At 35.2% G+C, this 22,775-nt stretch overlaps 1 protein-coding gene across 3 annotated transcripts in view; it reads left to right on the top strand.

Moving 5' to 3' along the window:
• Nucleotides 1-22,775, top strand: part of Appl (amyloid-beta-like protein) — a 72,967-nt gene that overhangs the window by 33,899 nt on the left and 16,293 nt on the right. For 2 of the 3 annotated variants that reach the window (XM_068391198.1, XM_068391196.1), the window contains 3 exons: nucleotides 17,348-17,474; nucleotides 19,279-19,625; nucleotides 22,533-22,646. In XM_068391198.1, coding sequence (XP_068247299.1) covers nucleotides 17,348-17,474; nucleotides 19,279-19,625; nucleotides 22,533-22,646 — 588 coding nt within the window. The remainder of the gene's footprint in view (nucleotides 1-17,347; nucleotides 17,475-19,278; nucleotides 19,626-22,532; nucleotides 22,647-22,775) is intronic. The other variant, XM_068391197.1, reaches the window with a different exon arrangement.

The following is a 22,775-nucleotide window of genomic DNA, read 5'->3' as shown; positions in this document are numbered from 1 at the left end:
TTGCTTGAGGGTACACTCGAGCACACTCTCCTATCTTATTTCTCTTCCTCTTGTTTTGTTAAAGTTTTTATAGTTTATATAGGAGATATTTATTGTTGTTACTCTTAGAATATTTTATTTTCCTTTTTTCCTTTCCGCACTGAGCTATTTTCCCTGTTGGAGCCCCTGGGCTTATAGCATACTGCTTTTCCAACTAGGGTTGTAGCTTAGTAAGTAATAATAATAATAATATATATATATATATATATATATATAATATCCCCTCTCAAGTAGGTTCTCTCTCTCTCTCTCTCTCTCTCTCTCTCTCTCCTCAAGTAGGTTCTCTCTCTCTACTCAAGTAGGTTCTCTCTCTCTACTCAAGTAGGTTCTCTCTCTCTCTCTCTCTCTCTCTCTCTCTCTCTCTACTCAAGTAGGTTCTCTCTCACTCTCTCTCTCTCTCTCTCTCTCTCTCTACTCAAGTAGGTTCTCTCACTCTTGACTCAAGTAGGTTCTCTCTCTCTCTCTCTCTCTCTCTCTCTCTCTACTCAAGTAGGTTTTCTCTCTCTCTCTCTCTCTCTCTCTCTCTCTCTCTCTCTCTCAATTTGAATTTTCTTTGAAACAGTTTCTACATTATAGAAAAGTGTGGGGAAAATTGTTTAGAAAAGCTGTAATATGGAAGTAGCTGAACTACGATCTGCTGGTAACTCCAGAGATAAAGGGGATAGATGAAGACCCCAGACCTGGTGGAAATTCAGGCAGATAGAGCACAGAACAGAGGACTGTCGAGATAACTCAATTCGAGTCTAACCCTGCAAAGAGTAAAAATAATGTTAAAAGACCTTTGATGATAAGGATTTGCTATAGTTTTTTTTTCTCTAGCCAGTTGCCATCTACACATTTTGATTACATTTTGGGTGAATTTATCACCATGAAAGAAGGCAAAATCCTCCTCCCATGGTTTCCCATATATATGTAGGCATTTAGCTTAGTATTTAAGCTGATATGTAGGGTATTTGTTCATATGAGATTACAAACCTGTCTTACCGGGAACTTGCCACTGGAAAGGTTGTTCTTTGAAGGAGAACTGTTGATTGACCAGGACAGAGGTCACTCAGTTTACTAAGGCTACTACTACTGTGTCTCGTCTTCTGACAAACGATCTCATTACTTTGTTGATCATCTTGTCAGTAAGCTTAATCATCATACGAAGATGTTATCAGGATTTCAGTATTTTTTACACTTATGTTGCCATGGAGGTTATTACTTTCTTTATTTTGTTACATCACTGATGTTGTGACTGTGGCATTTATGCCCGATCAATATTAGAATGTCCCAAGTAGGATGGAGCCTATGTGTAAAAGTAAAATAATTTGGAAAGTGCTCTCCCATTCACTATAGAATATTTATACTATTCCTATTTTTATGGTAATATCATCGTATACCTTACACTAAACTGTCTTTTTCCTAAAATGGCCTTTTTTAATAACTTGACATGATTTAGAGAGAAATCTTTATTCCTTTGGACTTCTGCTTTTTGCCAGATGAAGGTTAGATCATGAAATTGGGTAAATTCCTGCAAATTCTCTTTTCCCAAACCTCTTAAATATCTTTTTTGCTATTTAATGCTCTTTAGATGCCTCTTCCGGAAAAACTGGATATAGTCCACGTTGATTTAAGGCTATGCTTTGTATCCATACCTTGCAAGTGAAACAGTTCATCAAATTTATCCGAGGGAAAGTTAAGACTGCATAATTTAGTGGTTGAAAATGTTTTGTAGATATTTGTATAGTCTCCTCTGAGTTGAGTTTGGTAGATAGAAATTTGTAGTCTCCTCGTAGTTGCATTTGGTGATTGTACAAGGCCATGAGGAATGTGTTTTCCAGGCTGTGCCAATTTACTGGCTGCTTCATCTCAATACTGTCAACCAGTGTGATGTAGGGGGCCATACTTGTTTCACACATAGTAAAAGGCTGATGTAGAGCCTGTAAATTTTTAAATTGTGTAGCTAAAAGTATCATCATCTGTGATTCTAAATTGTAGTGGAATAACATTATTTTTCATTCATAAATCTTTTCTTACACAGATCTTATGTATGACCTGTGCTTCTCGTCCAAGCAAAATTCGTAGTAGTCCAGGCATTGAATGGTATTGCAAACTGGACACCATGTTAGGGAAGATTGCTAAAGAGCGATAGTATCTGGTACCACTCATAAGGTTTACCAATGTATTTTACCTTCATAAAATCTTTAAAGTTGGTAAGGCCACCTCATGCCTCGTATCTTTACACCAATTAGATCCACCTTCGAAATGGGGATTGTCCATTTGCCTTTGATTTATCAGGGGAGGGGTTTTGTAATCTTCATTAAACTCATTGGCTATATGCTTCAATGAACCGAGTTGGTTTGAGGTTCTTCACCTGAATTTGAACTTCTTGGCCATGCTGAGTCTACCAGTTGTTGGCTGTAAAAGTATGTAGAAGACTGTCCACATCATTATTTTATCAAAAATTACTATTGCTTGATCTGTAGCTTTTGTTGCTGTGCAGAGTTAGAAACTAACAGTGGAGAGAGTCCTACTTCATTGTGTTCCAACACACCTGTGATTTAACCTGAAATAGTCTGGTCCTGGGAGGAGGATCAGTAGCTCTGCCCTTCTTTCCTCCATTTACCCAGGTTGTTTTGATTTGTCATTCATTTGTCCTCTGTGGTTCCTATTACTCTCTTCTATCTACCTTCTGGCTAATCCAGATTTTACTTGCTACTAATTTATCTACTTTCAAGAATTAACCCCACCTTATGTGATATGTAGTTCTGAACTATGATCAATGGCATTTATTTCTTTGCAACATCTCAGTCCTGTGAGGCATTCTTTTGGTGTGTCACAAGCATTATGTCATGCACAGTGAAAGCAAGAGTTTTGAAGCCCTGAGAATGATAGTCTTAATTAGCCAACAGGTTTCATTGAGAGAGAGAGATGTCTGAAAGTCTTGCATCAGTAATTAGGGATTTGTAAGGCAAAGTTCAGTGTTTTATAAAAAATGAAGAAAGGTGAGCTGATTGCCTCAAGAAAAGTGGCTAAGAGTGGTAGTTAAAGTACTGTTTGGTTTTACCGACTGTTCATCCAATGAGTTATTTTCTGTTATTAATTGACTGGGTGATATTTGTGTAGGGTTTTTAATTTGAGGTTATTTTGAGAAATAACCTGTAGAATGCAGAAGTTATTGAGAATAGCTTAATTCTTTCAAGTGTTCTGACAACCTTGAGAGGATATTTTACTTGATTGGCTAAAAGTATATGATTTAATTTCTACTTCATTAATTATATAGGCAATATCTTTTATATGTATCTTAGCAATCCATGTTTGCCAATGGTTGTACAAGTATAAGAGGATAAGCAACCTGGTGGAATAACGAGAACTTTGGGTGTGGAGGAAATATCCCCCTAAATCTTGATGTCACAGGCAGCAGGGTGACTGATAGGGTTTAAGGCGATAGGCAAGATGACTCTTCAGCTTCTACTCTCGATGCCTGGCGTATGATCTTACTAGCATCAGTATGGACCAGCAGGGGTCACTTGCCTGAGTTAGATAGGCCCTGTGCATCACAAGGAACTGGCTATCCTTTGATGAATTTAGCCATTGAATCCTCTATGGATTTAATCAATCTATGGAAAAAGAAAATGACAGAATGGGCCCCAGTCCCATGTGTAGCGGGGGTGCTAAGAATATCCCAGTTTATAAATATTAAAGAAAAATTAAAAATTGGTAAATGGAATGTTAGAACCATGAATCAGATTGGGAAGTTACTTGAGGCCCTTTTCATCAATAGACATAGAAGATGATGATAATGATGATGATATTACTCTCAAAGAATCAGTGTTGTTATGCCGTTGAATATTTATGCAGTTCATAAGCAAAAAAATAAATCCACATTTGTTGGGTACCGACATCAGCGACACAATATTTGTTACACGTATAAGGATATTAAGTGTTCAAGGTTATTTTCTGAAATTCCAATTTCTGTAATTCCCGAAAATTGTTTGAACATTCGTGTGATATTTCCCAATAAATAGATTAGAGCTTAATCCTCTGGGCCGATGCAGTGAGAGTCGGGAATTAAAAAGCAGTGGTGTGGGTAAATGATTTTATGACTAATGTGATGGATTATATTTAGCCAACCCTTCCTGTATTGTGGGGATATGCAAGTTTGTTTAATGATTTTTTGCTATTTTACTGTACAGTATTTCTTTTCCTCTTCTGTCATCCATTTTTTTTCTTCATACTATAGGCATCATATTTTTCATTATAATCTCCTTTATTAATTTGATTTATTCCTGTTTTACGAGGGTATACACTTGCAAATATTGAATGATTGTATTGTAGGGGCGATAGATATGTTCTGTCAAAATTTGTAATGGCATTGATGACTGAAGTATAATGTACAGTTCAACGAAATGTTGAAAAATCCTTTTCTACTGTTATATGTAAACAATTAGTACTCTTTTGAAGTAAATAGGTTGATTTTTACTGTTTTGTATGTGTTTTTAGCTTTATGAAGTGTATGAAAGCTAGAGAGGAGCATGAAAAACAAGCAATTTATGAGAAAAGTGTTGCAGGTGTAGATTTGATCTCTTTACGTCCTGTTTTGGTGTGCGTTGTATTAGGTGAAAACCAGATCATTTGTGGATATGGGTTAGGAAGGGATATAGACCAGACGACAGTCGTTGTGAGAAGTAGTCAGTACCTGGATGGATCTGATAGGAGGACAGTACGATATTGAGTTTCATCCTGTTTTGGTTGGGAACGATGACGCCGCTTTATTGACATACGATCTGGCAGATAGGTGATTGGTTTCTGTTAGACATAGGGCTCGGAGGGAATATGAAGTGACAAAAGTTTGAAATGGAGAATAAAAGTGTGGATGGCATAGAACACAAACAAATAGCATATTTTTTTTATTTTAGTGAATACTGTGGAGTACAGTACAATACTATATATGAATAATGCAGTTTTAACAGGATACGAATCACTTTGCATTCCGAAATCTTCTATTGTTTTGAAAGATAACATTGAAATATTCCTATTTGTAAACAGAGAAGACTCAAGTAGACTCTCTCTCTCTCTCTCTCCTCTCCTCTCTCTCTCTCTCTCTCTCTCTCTCTCTCTCTCTCTCTGTGTCTGTGTCTGTGTATGTGAAGTAGGTGATTGCTTTTGGGATTAGTTTTCTTTGAAAAATTTGATCTTAGTTTTATTCATACAGTATTTTGCATCTGGGTCATTTCGGTTGTTTTTTGAGTAATGAAAATAAGATTAGAATTTTCCTGTGCAAACTTCTTCAAATAGTATCCAAAATTTTGCTTTGTGTTGTGTATAATATTTAGTGGTCATGCTTTTTATTTTTAAGTTTCTATATGGCATTTAAGATGACCTTTCCAGAAAATAGGAATACACTATCTTTGTAGTATCGTTGTTTTGAGTTAACCACAAATGGTGTTTAGATCAGATTATACATTACCTGTATACCCCCAAAATCGTAAAGTATACATTCATCAAAAATGTATATCCTTCAATCTATAAATAATCACCAATCATTTCTTTCTCGAGGCCATTTTGGGAGCTGTTCTCATTAATCATCGTGCTTGACTGCATTCCTTTCTATATTTTGAGAGTGCGTGTCTATGTAATTGATACTAGAGTAGTTCTCTCCCCCTCTGCAATACAGTATCCTGTTTCGTTGTTGGCCTGCCCACTGAAGGTAGTTAGGGTTAGCCTTTGTTTCTTCCCCTCTGTAACACATTGGTGGTTGATTATTTCATGTTAATGGCTGTGTGGTTTAGAAATTTTCTTCTTGAAGTGAGTTTTTTCCATACATATAGAGTATCATAATTTTTTTTTTTTTATTATTGAATTTTTGTAAGTGAATTTAATGTTGATCTCATTTTGTTGTAAATATCCTAGTAAATAGAAAAGAGTGAAAGTGAGTTAGGTTGGAAAGTTTGATAGATATTACAGGATATGGCAATGAATAGAATACCTGTTAGAGTAGAATCTTTTCAAAATAAACATGAAATGAAGTTATAGTCGGGTGTTGAGGTAGAAATGGTATTCCAGTTTTTATCATGGTCATAATCATCATCATCATCATCAACATTATTATTATTATTGTTGTTGTTGCTGTTGTTATTTTCATTATCCTTTAATTCCAGACCACAGTCAAATGTATATGATCCATATTCCTTCTCAGTCATTTGGCTTTATAACTAAACTAGGTACATGACGAGTAACTTATTTCTCTGGACTATTTGAACAAGTTTCTCCTTAGTATATATATGAGCTTTAGTTACTCGGCAGTTATTCGTTGTTTATTCTAACAGTCAAGCCTTTTCAATAGCTAAGCTCAATACTGCACAGTATTCTATCGATGTTTTACTCTACCTGTGGCCAATTTTGAAATACTTTCTCGACTCAGTCAAATAAGTGCAACCTTAAAAGATCAAACTTTGTGCAAATTCTTTTTTGTTGAGTATGTTTGTAAGTTTTATTTCAAAGTTATTATTATTCATCTTGATTCTTCTGTTTCAATAATAATAATGATAATAGCCTGATTGTCTACATACATTCTTTCAAACAAGTATCATTCATGATGCATAATAATGGCTGTATGAATTGAATCTTGTTATATTATTAAAGTCGGGCCTTTACTTTTCGTCGCTGATATCTGTACCACTGTGGTGTATGTGTATCTCTCTCTCTCTCTCTCTCTCTCTCTCTCTCTCTCTCTCTCTCTCTCTCTCTCTCTCTCTCTCTCTCTCTCTCTCTCTCTCTCTCTCTCTCTCTCTCTTTCCTTTTTTTTCTCTTTTTATAGCTTCAGAAACCTAATTGAATGGTATGATCATGAAAATTGCCTTTGCCAAAAACTGAATGGTATGATCATAAAAATTGATGGTAATGATAACCTATATGTGCCAGTAACAATGCAATATCCATTACTGCGCTATGCTTGTGCCCGAGATGAACATAGTATGGTATTCCAAGCTTTGGAAAATTCAGTTTTAATTTTTTCAAAAAAGTAATTGTGGTTAAAGAGTTATAGGAATACAGTATATGCACTCATTCATAAATGTATGAATTGTTTGTACTTGATGGAAACTGCATCTATACAAATATGCTGAAATATGGTTTCCTCCAATTTAGGTTTCAAATATAGTAGATACATTTTTTCTTTGTGCTGTACAGTATATATATTTGTTATTTTTTTTTTTTTATAACAGATGCTTTTATTAGTTCATAGTCCTTTTATGCCTTTTCAGTTTTATGATAGAAGGAAAATAGATGGCATAGGGAGTTGAAATTACACTTTTTCTGTTTAGGGCTTGGGATATAAACTATATATCTTCATAGCTGTCTCTGTTCTTGCCCCTTTTCATTTGTTTTTTCATTTCTTTCTCTCGAGTTTCTTTTATTCATTTTAAACACTTTACCCTATTGCTTTCCAGCTTAAGAGTTTTTTCTAGTATAATTTTCCAAATGACCAGATTGTTAAATCAGCCCATTGGTAATATGAATCTTTTAACTCCTGGTCTTGTTAAATCATTTTAAATATTCTAATCTATTTTGATGTCAGTATAGAGTTTCATTCACTGTTTTTTTTTCCATTCCAAAGTATTCTGTTTTTGAACCAGTGGTTTTGTACATATTACTTAATGATGCTTACAAAAGCTGTGTTTTTATTTTATCTTTCTTGACCATTTTTTTCATATACTGTTATCTACTTTATGCTCTTTCTGTATATGTGAGCTCTCTTCCCGTAATGTTTTAGCAGACATATTAGAAACCTGTGTAATGTTGGAAATCATTCTGTGGATTTGATTTCCAGCCTATATCATATATTACCCCATAGGGGATTTATCTTTAGTGCACCTCATGATGCATGTTAGGAATTACCTAAGGGTATTTGCAGCGTCACCTTGGCTCGTAGCTATATTCACTTTATAGCCTTCAACTAAATCTCGGTTCCAGCTTGCTTCCTTCCACCTTTTTCCAGTTGCGCAGGGATGCTGAATGGCCTCCCAGGTCCCGGTAATTTACTGCTAGGGTTGTGGTGGCCTATTGGAAACTTTCCTGCCTGGCAATCTGCCAGACTGGGGTTAGAGTCCTGCTCAAGCTCAATAGGCTCTTGTAACATTTGCAACTTCAGCATCCTTGTGAGCAAAGGACTGGGTATTTTGGGGAGCTTATAGGTCTACCTGCTGAGTTATTAGCACTAATTGCCTGGCCCTTTCTGGTCCTAGCTTGGGTGCTTATCATATGTACTGTATATATGGGCAGTCTCATGGCATTGTCACTGTCTCATGCTTCTGCCATTCATGACAGCCTTCAAACTGTTAAGCCTCACTTGTAAGCTTATATATACTTTTAAAAAGATGGCTCCAAGAACTGCAATTTGTATCAGGGTTCTTGCTTTCTGCCGGTAGCCTACTTTATAATTTTTATAATTGCCAAATTTTTCTTATTCTTTATACACTTCAATGAATTTCTTCATTCTGATTTCCTTTACTCGTAGTCAACTTGTTTTAACAGGCCTTCTGAAAATGTAAGAGATTTATTTAACCCTTGTCATAAATTGTTCATGTTAAAGTTTATCTAAAAGTTTAGGTAAATGTTCTAGTTTTATGTTGTATGGTGATGAAACCATGCAAATTTTTAATCTAGGTTCATTAGGCTTCTAGAAATTTATATGCAACTCAGATTCTGGGTTTATTTAGTTAGTGATATGAAAATTTGTTATGGGAACTTTGCGTTAGAAGGCCTGTGTGAAAGAAAGCAATTGAAAATTAGAGGGGGGGGGGGGGGACTGAAGTGGTATCGTACAGAGCCAAATAATCCAACATAATATTACCTCATGAAATGTCCTTAAACCTCAGTTTACCTCCAGACACTTAGCACAAATCCACTCTTGATGCTAAAGAGAGTAAAAGACCACATCACTTGAATGTTCTACAAATGATATGTGAAATAGTATTGCCTTTGTTATGTAATACTGGTAATGAAAGCTTTAACCTTCTATTGGCTCTTGTTATCTTGACTGGTAAAGTTTTCCATTGGGTATAATTATCCAATTGAGTTTTATTTCCAAAATCTTGCCTTCAAGTAATATGCTATTAATTGTACCCTCTTATTATTATTATTATTATTATTATTATCATTATTATTATTATTATTATTATTATTATTATTATTATTAGCTAAGCTTACAACCTTAGTTAGAAAAGCTGGATTTTATAAACCCAAGGGCTCTAACAGGGAAAAATAGCCCAGTGAGGGAAGGATATAAGGAAATAAACAAATGATTATACAAAATCTAAAAGCTTCAAAAACCAACAGGAAGAGAAATAAGATAGAAAAGTGTGCCTGAGTGTATCCTCAAGCAAAAGAACTCAATCCCAAGACTGTTGACCATGGTGCAGAGGCTATGGCACTACCCAAGACTAGAGAACAATGGTTTAATTTCTGAGTGTCCTTCTCCCAGAAGAGTTGCTTACCTTAGCCAAAGGGTCTCTTCTACCCTTACCAAGAGGAAAGTAGCCACTGAACAATTACTGTGAATTAATTAACCCCATGAGCTAAGAATTGTTTGGAAATCTCAAGTGTTGTCAAGTGTATGAGGACAGAGGAGAACGTGGAAAGAATAGGCGGGACTATTCAGTGTATGGGTAGTCAAAGGAAAAAATTGCCATCACCACAGAGAGGGATACAATGTAGTACTGCCTGACTAGTCAAAGGACCCAGTAACTCTAGTGGTAGTATCTCAATGGGTGGCTGGTAGCCTGGCCAACCTACTGCCTACATGGGTTAGTAAAACTAACTATCCTTCCATGTATGGATAGGTAAGTTGAAAACTGACTAAAAAAAAACACAGATGAATAGCGCATTTCAGATTAAATTTGGGAATGCGTTTACTTTCTCATGTTGCTCTCTCTCATTATAGGCTGAATAAAAGTTCTTCAAAGTGTAAATAGAAGGTCATATGGTTAAACTATTGAATCTCTTCAGTCTTATTTTGATAACATCATCTTCTGGTGTTGTTGATGAAATGTCTTTCGTGATGGATGTTGTTGATCTTGTGGTCAATAATGTAATTATGTCTATTTTGAATAGTGTAGACAATCTTCCTGGCCAGAAGTGTTTAGTTTTCAATTCAAAAGTTTTACAGTCTTTAACAATTATGTTTCTGAAACTTCTGTGGCTGTATCGGTAGAAGATAGGTATAAAAGTTACTAGCCTAATTTCTCCTGATACAGTAAGTCCTGAAGTGTTCCTTGTCTCATGTCACTAATTCTGATTTTAACGTAATTGAAAGTGAATTAATCTAGTTGTTTCAATCGAGAGCAGATGTGAATAAATTCAACCAGAGATACATTTTCCACTCCTCTCTTTGATTGTACTACTGCGGAGTTTCGGGTCTTCCATTATGATATCGGATTCGTTTGTTCTAGATGGGGTAAGATATACAGAAGCTTGTCCTATGATCTTACTAACATTTTGTAAGAGGTTGGCCAAAGGAGAGGGATTTTAGTAGAGGAAGTGGCAATTATCACCTATATCCTTCACCTCCAAAGCTTGTCCTATGATCTTACGGACATTTTCTAAGAGGTTGGTCAAAGGAAAGGGTTTTTAGTAGAGGAAGTGGCAATTATCACTTATATCCTTCAACTCCAAAGCTTGTCCTATGATCTTACTGACATTTTCTAAGAGGTTGGCCAAAGGAAAGGGTTTTTAGTAGAGGAAGTGGCAATTATCACCCATATCCTTCACCTCCAAAGCTTGTCCTATGATCTTACTAACATTTTGTAAGAGGTTGGCCAAAGGAAAGGGATTTTAGTAGAGGAAGTGGCAATTATCACCTATATCCTTCACCTCCAAAGCTTGTCCTATGATCTTACTGACATTTTTTAAGAGGTTGGTCAAAGGAAAGGGTTTTTAGTAGAGGAAGTGGCAATTATCACCTATATCCTTCAACTCCAAAGCTTGTCCTATGATCTTACTGACATTTTCTAAGAGGTTGGCCAAAGGAAAGGGTTTTTAGTAGAGGAAGTGGTAATTATCACCCTTATCCTTTACCTCCATGTCTGAGACTTTTTTCTGAATCAAATGCCCTTTAGTAAAGCTCCATTTCTCAAGACTGGATCAGACCAACAAATGCATTTAAGAATTTAAAGGTCATTTGTGAGTGGCAAAGGCAAGGGACAGTGACAATGTCCTGGAGACTGACCATATGTACATATGATCAATGACCAACCCCCTCTCCATCCAAGCTATGACCAAGGGGGCCCGTCAGGCTATGGCTGCTGATGACTTGGCAAGTACAGTAGACCTCTAAGCTTCCCCAACCCCCTACCCCCCTTTATTTAGCTCACAAGAATTGTTAGGTTGCAGACACAACAGGAAACAATTGAGCTTGAGGGGGGGGGGGGGGTCTCGAACCCAAGTCCAGAAGATTGCCAGGCAGGGGCTTTTCAAATAGGATACTTCATGTCCTATTTGTAAGGATGTGAAGGTTGCCCTATATATGTTAAATAAGGGATGGCTATTTCAAATTGGACTTGACATCTGAGGCTGTTAAGCATCCCCCACTTTCATCTATTTCCCCCTTAGTTCTAGGAAAGGGAATCAAATTAAGTTCTATATTTAGCACCCAAATCTCCAGGCAGACGTTCCAAAGTCAACAAGTCTGTTGTTAATAACTGTCATGGCAAGGAACAAAGGCAATTTGGATTACATAAGCCATGTGTAGGAATTACTACCTTGTTGGGTACTGGCCATATGATAATTGGCACCCACTGCAGTTATTAGTGTATTTAAGCTTATATAAAAGCAAAAGTTCTAAAAATGACCTTGTTGGCCCTGATATGGACATGAATAATGTTTCTTTAGGTGATTCCTATTCAGGTGCAGAGGATAAGAGTAGTTAATTGGAAGATACTCCTTTGTATGTATTTACTGGAAGATAATGCTTGTAGGCTGTATCTGGAAAGAAGAGATAAGGTTTCAACTCCATTATATTCCGGTGTGTCTCGGCAAGTGCTTACTACTTAAAACAAATTCCATTTTCAAAAGTAACAAATAAGTTGGATGGAGTAATGAAGACTTTCTGAAAGCTTCACAGTTACATTTAAAAAGGCAGGAGATTTATTTCACAGAGCATTTGCCTCTTGTATCAGTCCTTTTGCATTGGGACTTTTTGTCAGAACCTTAATACAGACCATCAAGTGGCATAAGGTCATTAGAATTATGGAGCAAATATCTTATGGATATTGCTTTCATGCCATAAGATCTATTTATTTTCCTTCTGTAACATGTGATCCTACGTATAATTCACACACACAATTGTCTGGGACCCTCTCCAGTCTGATGAAGAGTGTCTTCCAGATCTCCTTTACGTTTTTATAGATTCTCCATTTCTCAGTTCAACAAAGAACTTTTGATCCTAAGAGACAAAACTAAGGACTGTTGGCAATATCAGATCCCTGTTAAGGGAAGATAGGTCGAAGCACATCTGGGAATGTCTGTATCCAGACTCTTGAGTTAATGTCATTAATAAGAGAAGGGTATCACATCTCTTTTCTCATAGTTCCTCTCCTATCAAATTTTCAGACTCATTTACTGAGTTATGATATATCAACAGCCTTATAAAGTTCCAGGATGTTCAGGAGTTGCTGCAGAAGGTAAAAGAGGAAGTGACATTTTTTAACATTTGTCAAGTTTAGTTGGATGGAATGAAGTTTTTGATGTATTGAGACTGAAGAAATTTTAATTTTGGTATTTTTTTTTATGGAATTCTCAGTTTGTCCTATCAAGTAACAGAAGAAGAAAATTGGATGTTTTAACATATGCTTGTTTCTACATCCCAGCTGAGGATGTTCTTCAGATATATACTTGGGAAAAAGGTTTACTAAATCACTTGCCTTTATTTTGGCTAGAGTATCCCCCTCCTAGTAATTATAAGAATGATGATCCCAGTGCTAATATTGCTACATATTTCAGTCATTTAGATTCTCCTTTCCAGATGATTGGTTAGTGATGAAATCCTTCAAAGGCGATTCTGCTCTGGTCTCAGAAACACTTGAATTTTCTGGATTGTTTTGGGGATATTTAGTAATTGAAGAAATGAGTATAGCATCTTTCTCTTTGGGATTTTTCAATAGAGAAGACAATATACAGTCATTACATAAGTTTTCTAAACAATCCGCCGGCAGTTCATTCAGAAATGAGACTACTGGACTCTGTAGCATCTCGGGAAAAGTATTTCTTTGAGATGTCTTCTCATGAGAACTTTTGCATATTTGCTGTTCCATATTTTGCTCTAAAACTTTAAACCTGGAAAAGGCTTTGATAAGTCCATTTCCCTGTATGATATTTGGTTCAGTGGCTGGATAACTTCCCATCTAATAAGGGATATCTGCTTGAATGTGATGATTCCAGATTTTTTCCCCTTGACAAGTCAAACCTAAATTGAAGTGCAACAATGGATGGTCAGCAGAACCATTAGGGGTCATTCATTCATGTAAACTGTCTAGAGATACAAGCATTGTACAGAACTCTCAGATAGAATAGAACGTACTAGGCAAGGGGAAGTGAGTTTCCTTTAGAGAAAACCACATCCCTAGTATTTATTTGAAAGCAAAAAGGTACAAAGTTGAGTATGTTTCTAATAGAAAAACCACTTCAGTGGTGAAAAGAAAAGTGAAAAAAAGGCTGTTGCAATACTGTTTTATACAAGTTGAACATTTAACCTAATCAACTGAGCAGGAAGAATTTGTTTTTTCTAAACAAATAGATTAACCAGCCCTTAGTGTGTGAAAAATTTTGAAATTGATAGGATAAGCTAATTATGGTTGCATTTTCAACAAGATTTAACCGTAAGGTAGAGGTCTTCTGCTCTCTGATACTCGACTCTATGACATGGGGGCTGGATGTAATGTAGTAAGATTATGAGGGCCTAGATTTGTGGCGTCCTAACTATAGCAATGATTTGGACAGTTAACTAATTCAGGGAAACTCCAAAGTTAAAAGACTACTTTCCTAGCACCCTTTTGGTCCCAATGAAATTGGTTTTCTTTGTGAACACTACTGTCAGCAGTGCAGTGCTAATTATTACCATTTCGACAAGATCTACTTGAAAAATCAACGTTTCGTGTATTGCACGTACTGCATACAAACCCTCACTTGTTTAAGCTAGGTGTGGAGAAACTCATCATATTTTATGAACCAGAGGGTTTTTGAGGTTCTCTAGATTGTTGATTTTGACTTCTAAGATTGATTGATTGATTGATTTGAAGTTCTATGGCATCCTGACATTTGACTTCTAAGAGAAAGTCAACAGACAAACTATCGGCACTGGTGGTAAGCTTATCATGATCTGTGTGACAGTTGAGGTATATCTGTTATCAGAACAATCTTGGATGAATTTTTTTTTCTTACTTTTTCTTGCAAATAAATTTAGCTGCTGACAATAGCTTATGGAGAACTAAAGTGCATAACTTACTTTTATTCTTGCTAATTGATATTTGAAGCTGGAACAAATTGGAGGATGCCTGGTGCCTGGGCACCAGCCACCCGTTGAGATACTACCGCTAGAGAGTTATTTGGTCTTTTGACTGGCCAGACAGTACTACATTGGATCCCTCTCTCCTACATTGGATCCCTCTCTCTGGTTATGGTTCATGTTCCCTTTGCCTACACACACACTGAATAGTCTGGCTTATTTATTACATATTTTCTTCTTTTCTTACACCTGACAACATTTAGATTAGCAACCAATTCTTCTAAATCCGAGGGATTAACTACTGATCTGTAATTGTTCAGTGGTCACTTTCCTCTTGGTAGGGTAGAAGAGACTTTAGGTATGGTAAGCAGTCCTTCTAGGAGAAGGACACTCCAAAATCAAACCATTGTTCTCTAGTCTTGGGTAGTGCCATAACCTCTGTACCATGGTCTTCCACTGTCATGGGTTAGAGTTCTCTTGCTTGTGAGTACACTCGGGCACACGATTTTATCTTATTTCTCTTCCTCTTGTTTTGTTAAAATTTTTATAGTTTATGTAGGAGATATTTATTTTAATATTACTCTTCTTGAAATATTTTATTTTTCCTTAAGTTTCCTTTCCTCACTGGGCTATTTTCCCTGTTGGAGCCACTGGGCTTATGGCATCCTGCTTTTCCAAATAGGGTTGTAGTCTAGCAAGTAATAATAGTAATAATAATAGGTTGGGCAGGGGATGTATTGACTTGATTATATTTTTCATTTAGATTATTTATTTTTAGATAAAAGTTATAGTATTTAGTTATAACAATAGTATCACAGTTTATCTTAGTACAAGGGTATTTAATTTAATTTTTACCTTTGTTCAGGAAAACGTTAACAATATTTAGAAAACATTTAGTGAAAGACAATTGAATGTGTTTATGCATTGCCATGAATTGTATGGAATAGTTAAGTTTAGAGATGAGAAAGTACTTGATACGATTTTCCTTTACAATCTGTATTTTTACGAGTGTTAATATCAAGGAGAGTATTATGATAGTGACACTATCCCTCCTCCTGGGTAGAATAGGATTCAGCATATTACCCAAAGAGAAGGTTTTTACAAAAGTTAAAATATAATAATTTCCAAACTTATTTTTTAATGATATTAATTTCCATTCTCCTTAAGTTAATGTGATATATTAGGTTAAAAGTCACGACTTCAATTTATCAAAATTAGTCCATTGTCTTGTATTTTTGTGGTTATTAACTTTCCTCCACTGACCTATCAGGTCATATTATGCTTGTGGGAGATTACCTGTCCCATGACATTGAAAGTTTTCATTATTATTTAAGTTGGCACTTTTTATTGAATGGGATACCATAAATCTATTGCTGTTTGAAGGCAACTTTGGAAATAATTTTATTTTATTTTAAAAACCTTGTTGCTTCTCTATTCATTTGAGGCATTACTTGGTGCAGGATACTATACACTTTTTTTGTTTTTAAGTAGTCATGACCTTTTCCCTTCTCGTTAAATTCTTTTTTTCCTACTTAAGTGTGTCGCTTCCTTTGGGAACAAATCCATTTTAGACAGCTTTTGTAGGCCAACTCTATTGATGAAAGTCTTTGACTGGTACAAATAAAGCAATCATGTTAATGGACAACTTTTAAATTGAGATTATTAAACTACAGTAATAAAATGTACAGTTCTTTTGAGAAATCCTATTTAATAACCTATCAAAAATTAGAAATTAACTTTACTAGTATGGAGTAATAATTACGATAGTTACGTACAGTACTGTGCTACATGTTACAATTGTTTATGGGATTCTTGTGGAAGTTCCTTGTGATGTTTTAAAGTTATTGATGTTCAGCTAATGAGTTGTCAATGAGAATTACTGTAATTACATAGGGAGTATGAGGTAATTTTATGTCATTGAAAGATCAATCTATATTTACAGTTTTATGAACGATGAATGTATATTTACACAATTTTTTTAAGTAAATTTTGTTATAGATATATTTTAAGTCAAGCATCAATGGAATTAACTGAACTGACTGCATTCTGAATCTGTAAACTGTATGTGTAATCATGTGGTGGAAAAAATTGTTTTTGTTGTAATTTTGTCTTTATATAATCATTTCATTATAAAAGTTGTTACAATATCTTTTCCTGTATCATTAGAAGTATGTTAATCATATCTGCATTTAACCCAGAATAATAAGTGACAAAAAGCAAGCCTTATGCATTGAGGACCTTGTATGTGTGGTACTGAATTTATGAGAGAATACTAATGACAAAGAAATTGGATGGGAGAAGAGGCTGAAGTGTTTTACAAGTGTTTCTCTGTAGTCAGTGTAGTGTTAATTGGATTCTTTGTGTGTAAGGTGACCCCAGTGCTAATGCTTTGAAGGGGAGCTATGGAAACAGAAACCTAACTTTTGACTCTTCACCCTTTCCCCTCCTGAGGAAGAATGACACTTTTTGATTGTCTTAAGTAAGGCTGCTCTTTTGATATGTAAGTGTCCATGTTTAAGTACTTTTCTGTTCTGTTACAATTGCCTCACCTTATATGGAACATTTGTAGCAGAACAAAAGTTACAGAAGTTCTTAGATAAGCACAAACAAAAACATCTAATTATTAAGAGTACTTATTTAAGACGAAGTCCCAACCTTATTTCTAACCACCATCTTTCTATATAAATGTTATGAAAAGAGAATCTTTTAGAAATGTCTAAATGCAATATTAAAACAGTGACTTACTGTTTTACAATTTTTTTTTTTTTTTTTTTGCTGTTTAATGTTTTAAACCCGCCAGTCTGACATGTCAATTCTCACTTGCAGGTTTATCCAGAGCGCGATATTACCAACATTGTTGAGTCATCGCATTACTACAGGGTGCCCAACTTTTGCCGCGTGGGTCACGTAAAATGCAAAACCTCTGCCTGGGTCAAACCTTACAGATGTCTTGGTGAGTATGGTTTACTACATTATGAAATTGTAGTTTATATTTTTCATGTGATGAGGGCCTGACTTTTTTGCCTTTTACTATAACTCCATTTTAGCTTCCTTTCTTCCATCTTATTTTCTAACCTGTTGACCTTATTTAGAAAGTTATTGGGTCTTTAGTGAGTCATATCTTGGGGAATAATGTATAGAAGATGTAGTTTTAAAGTATGAGAAAATGGTGCACAGATAGTTAACTGTTTAATCTTTTAACAGTACACGATCAAGTTTAAAGATTTTATAGCACAGTTGAATGTTGATAGCTTTTGACAGAATTATCCATATGCAGAATCAGGATTTATATATTGCCCTCCAAATAGTATTGTAATTGTTTTATTCAAATAATTGAGAAAAAAGTACCCTACCACAGTTCTTTCAAGGCTGGCATTTTTCAAAATATTAAAATATAGCACATGGTGTATGATTGCTCAAAGATTATCATCTTTCTTAAAAGTATGAGGGGAGTATATACTTGAACATTTGTAAAGTACCAGGTACTGGAAGGGAAATATGAATTTGTAAACTAGAATGCAATATATTTAAATTGAATCCCAGTCTATTTTTTAGACAACATAATTGTTGAATACAAGTTTTTAAGGCATTGCATGTCCTTGTGAGTACAATTGGATTTTGGTTATGATTGCTCAAAGATTATCATCTTTCTTAAAAGTATGAGGGGAGTATATACTTGAACATTTGTAAAGTACCAGGTACTGGAAGGGAAATATGAATTTGTAAACTAGAATGCAATATATTTAAATTGAATCCCAGTCTATTTTTTAGACAACATAATTGTTGAATACAAGTTTTTAAGGCATTGCATGTCCTTGTGAGTACAATTGGATTTTGGTTATGATTGCTCAAAGATTATCATCTTTCTTAAAAGTATGAGGGGAGTATATACTTGAACATTTGTAAAGTACCAGGTACTGGAAGGGAAATATGAATTTGTAAACTAGAATGCAATATATTTAAATTGAATCCCAGTCTATTTTTTAGACAACATAATTGTTGAATACAAGTTTTTAAGGCATTGCATGTCCTTGTGAGTACAATTGGATTTTGGTTATGATTGCTCAAAGATTATCATCTTTCTTAAAAGTATGAGGGGAGTATATACTTGAACATTTGTAAAGTACCAGGTACTGGAAGGGAAATATGAATTTGTAAACTAGAATGCAATATATTTAAATTGAATCCCAGTCTATTTTTTAGACAACATAATTGTTGAATACAAGTTTTTAAGGCATTGCATGTCCTTGTGAGTACAATTGGATTTTGGTATTATTTCTGTATGTAGTTCATATATTCTTGACTTTACATTTAGTGACTAAGAGAATTAAAATTTTGCTTCTGTAGATGAAGTAACAAGGTTTGGATATGGTGCTTGCTACTTGTTAGTAGTAAAAGAAAACTTGGTTTTAAAGCATATGTTTTATAATAATTGTTTAAATAGAAAGTATGTTATCCTGTAGCCTTTACAATCCATGTTGGTTTGTGTGTCCAAACTCTCCCCCAAATTCAGTTTCTTCCTATAAAAACAATTTTTTTGTTCATTCAATTACAGTCTCAGTTAATATCTGAAAAGCATTCTAGTATAGTGGCCTTACTATTTTAGTTATTACTACATTCAATTATATATTTCATAGAGGTTGCTTTTACGCACGTATGTATTTTATTTTGTATTCACTAGAGGTAGAGTGAATAGTTTATTTTTCAAGATTCAATTTGCTAAAGATGTTTGTGTGATCCATCTACCTTTTTTTCAGAAGGATCATTCCAGTCCGATGCTCTTCTTGTACCTGAAGGATGTTTGTTCGACCATATCCACAACCAGTCTAGATGCTGGGAGTTTGACCGATGGAATACCACCGCGGACCGTGCCTGCGGTGCCCGCAGAATGACACTAAAATCTTTCGCCATGCTCTTACCTTGTGGCATTGATGTCTTCTCTGGTGTTGAATTTGTCTGCTGCCCCAAGAACTACAAAGGACATGGAAAGGCTCACCCTATGGAAGTAGAGGAGCCAGTTGCGCTGCCCCAGATGGACCATAGGGTACACCAGTCTGCATCTACTACACCCTCACCTAAGGTTCCAACAACTACAACATCTCAGGTAATTGCTAATAATCTCAAGTTGCTTCCTATCATGTTATGACATTTGGCCAGCACTTTGTGTTGTACATAGATTTATCCCCAAATTTCCTTATTTTATGTTTATAGCAATGCTTAATCACAAGTTTATCAATAATTAGATGAAATATTTTTGAAATTTTATAAGCTCGCAGATTGCTCATATTGGTTAAAATAAAGTAAACTAAGGCGTTAGTAGGCCATAAATGTGTATACTGTAATACACGTACATCAGTCTGTGATGTTAAATATGAACAAATCATATTTTAAGATAATGAAAATCTAGTTCTTAGCAAAGCTATCCTTCATATTGAGCCCAAAATTCCAATCTTTGGTTCCCTCACTAGACATGCTAATTCTTAGCGTGTGAAGAGGAAGTGGAATAGCTAGGAGTGATTGTTCATGTACTGTATGTGTACCATTGACCCATCAGTAGTTAGTAGCCGATCCTCTTATTTCATCACGTGTCATGACCGCAAATACCGTGGCGAGATCGTTCCCAGATTGGCATCATCACTTTGGATATTTCACTATCATTTTAATTTTTTTTTTTGGTGATTGATTCTTTTAAATTCTTCATTGGTGCCCAATTGTTTTCTTCCATTTTTATTACTAGTAATAATATTGCTAGTATTCTAGCTAGTTTTTTATTTGTTTATTGTAACTGTGCTTATCCTGCCATTTTCTCTCATCATTAATTTTAAAAAGAATTTGTTGATTGGCAAAACCTTGAAAAATTTTTGGAAACATGTCTCTCATGTTAATTTGCAGTCTTAAATATTTTATCCCTGATCTGGATATTCATCTTTTGCACCGTCAATCAAGTAACCCTCGCACTTGCTTGACTTTTCACTTGCTCACTCAATTCCTACATTGCTAGCTGTATGGCTCCTTCATTGTTTTGCCCCAGTTTTAATACAGCTTCTTGTATTGAAGCTTCTGATGCTAAAGTGTCTTCATTACTGATGTTAGATTCTACCTTTTTTCAGCCGCAGACTATCTTTACCTTGGTGTCTGGTAAATTTTACCAGGTCATTGCTTTATCACTGTGCTTTTTATGCTTCTGGTCTTGTTGTCACTTTTGCTGTGATGTTGATTCCTCCATTGTTATCTTTGCTTATTACCTCCACTTTTCCGCTCCTGCCGATGGTTGCTCTGGTAATGTCTCCTGCTGCTCTTATTGATGACCTTGTGTTCTTCAGATTTCCCCAATGTTAGATGATTTTATATACACTTGATGATGCTTTTACCTTCTTCTGTGGTGTCTGCTGGATTTCTTCTCTCTTACCTCTAGCAATTTCTACAGCTTCTATCTTTCCAAGTATGGCCATGTTACTAGCTGTGCTGCCTGTTCTTACTGTGCACCCTTGTTGTCTGCTATTGCTTGCAACAGTTTTGTTTTTAACTAAGTATTGCTTAGTACAGCTGAACTCAGCTGTGTGAAAGTTGTTACTTGCTTTTTGGGGGAACAGTTATGATGTTTATGCCTTAGGTCTGTACAATGTGATCAGGTAGGGTTTGGTAAGATTCAGAGCCTCCAGGATAGAGATGTCTGTTTGTCTGTGGCTGCAACAGGATTGATATCCTGACCTCTTTTAATTACCAATACTGGAAGAGATTCCTGAAGTACCGTTCATCAGCAGTTTCAGACTGTTTCATTCTGCACTTTTACATTGGGAGAATATAGAGAGAGGTAACAGAGAATGAGACTTTTCAGGAATCACAGTTCCTATCATTGCCACTTTTAGTCAAACCTTACTCAGTATCTTCTGCCGTGCTGAAAGGAGAAAGTTCTTTCATTAATTTCTAAGGAATAAACTTTGGTTCAGTTAATAATTTTATACATGTGAATGAAAACGGTCTTCTATCTGCATCTTCGAGAGAATTTGTTTGATGCGCTTGACTTGCTTGGCCTTTAAATGAAGATATTCTTCCATCTGCATTTTTGAATGATGTAGTGCATATGATTAAATGGGTGTATGCAAGCTACTCTACTTACTGTATGTCTATAAATTTGAGAATTGATGATACTTGCTACATTGTTGGCTGCATTTGCAATTTTAAACAAATAAATCTAAATTACAGTATAGGAAAATTGCTTCAATATCAGTGGGATGGTCTAAGTAAACTCTAGAACTTTTCACTGCATAAAGTATATAATTTCTTCTTTGAAATGAATTTCATAAGTATCACAACTTTATATACATAATGAACCATGTATCTAGATTTATTCTGCTACGGTACTCGACTATAAACAATGTGTGAAGGTTGGAAAAGAAGATGGAGTTGCACAGGTAGTAACCTATATGCAAAACTAAATTTTTCATGCTCATGAGAGTCAGACTACAGTATTTGTTTTGTCATGTTTTAGCTACAGTATAAAATATGAAAAAAACGCAACTTTGTAGTTATAAAAATCATCATCATAACTGTAGACTCTTCATAGACAGGAATTGTCAAAATCTTGAAACAAATCTAGTCTGTTGGGAATAAATCACATTCACTTTATGGCACATTTGGAAGATTTCATTATATAGCCGCTAGTTAATAAGAGATTCCTATAGTACACAATATATATTCCATACTGCAGATTTTCTTGAAATTTGCTCACCTGCTGCATTGTTATCTAACATCTTTGATTTTTTGCTGTTTTCCCTGGAAAAAAAAGAATGATAAGTCTAAAAAGGTAACCTTAGATTGACTATAAAATCTTCTAAATTTAGAATGAATGTGCATTCACTAAATTGAAATAGATGCCAAGGTGTTTTTCCCTAAATGCTGTCCAAAAGAAATTTAAGAAAAGCTTTTAAGTTATAAAGTTTGTGTTAAAAGAATCTAACTCATCTGTGACAAAATTTTCCCTAAACTATTTTTGAAATGATGGTTACAGGAGGTTGGCACACGTGATGAATATTTCAGCCGCTTTGATCCACATGAAGAACATGATGCTTTCCGCCGAGCAGAACAGAGACTGGAAGAAAGGCATCGCGAGAAGGTGTCAAAGGTGAATACAGTTTATCTATCGTCATGTTTTGATTGACAGGAATCTAATATATATTTTGATTGTGAGGAAACTTCCAAAAAAGTAAAGTAGATGGTGTGGAGCATATAGAAGACCTATATTTTCAGACCT

This window comes from Palaemon carinicauda, chromosome 17, assembly GCF_036898095.1.
Source record: "Palaemon carinicauda isolate YSFRI2023 chromosome 17, ASM3689809v2, whole genome shotgun sequence".
NCBI classification, from domain to species: Eukaryota; Metazoa; Arthropoda; class Malacostraca; order Decapoda; family Palaemonidae; genus Palaemon; species Palaemon carinicauda.
Note: the sequence above shows the minus strand (reverse complement) of the source record. Positions and strands in the feature narration are given on the sequence as shown.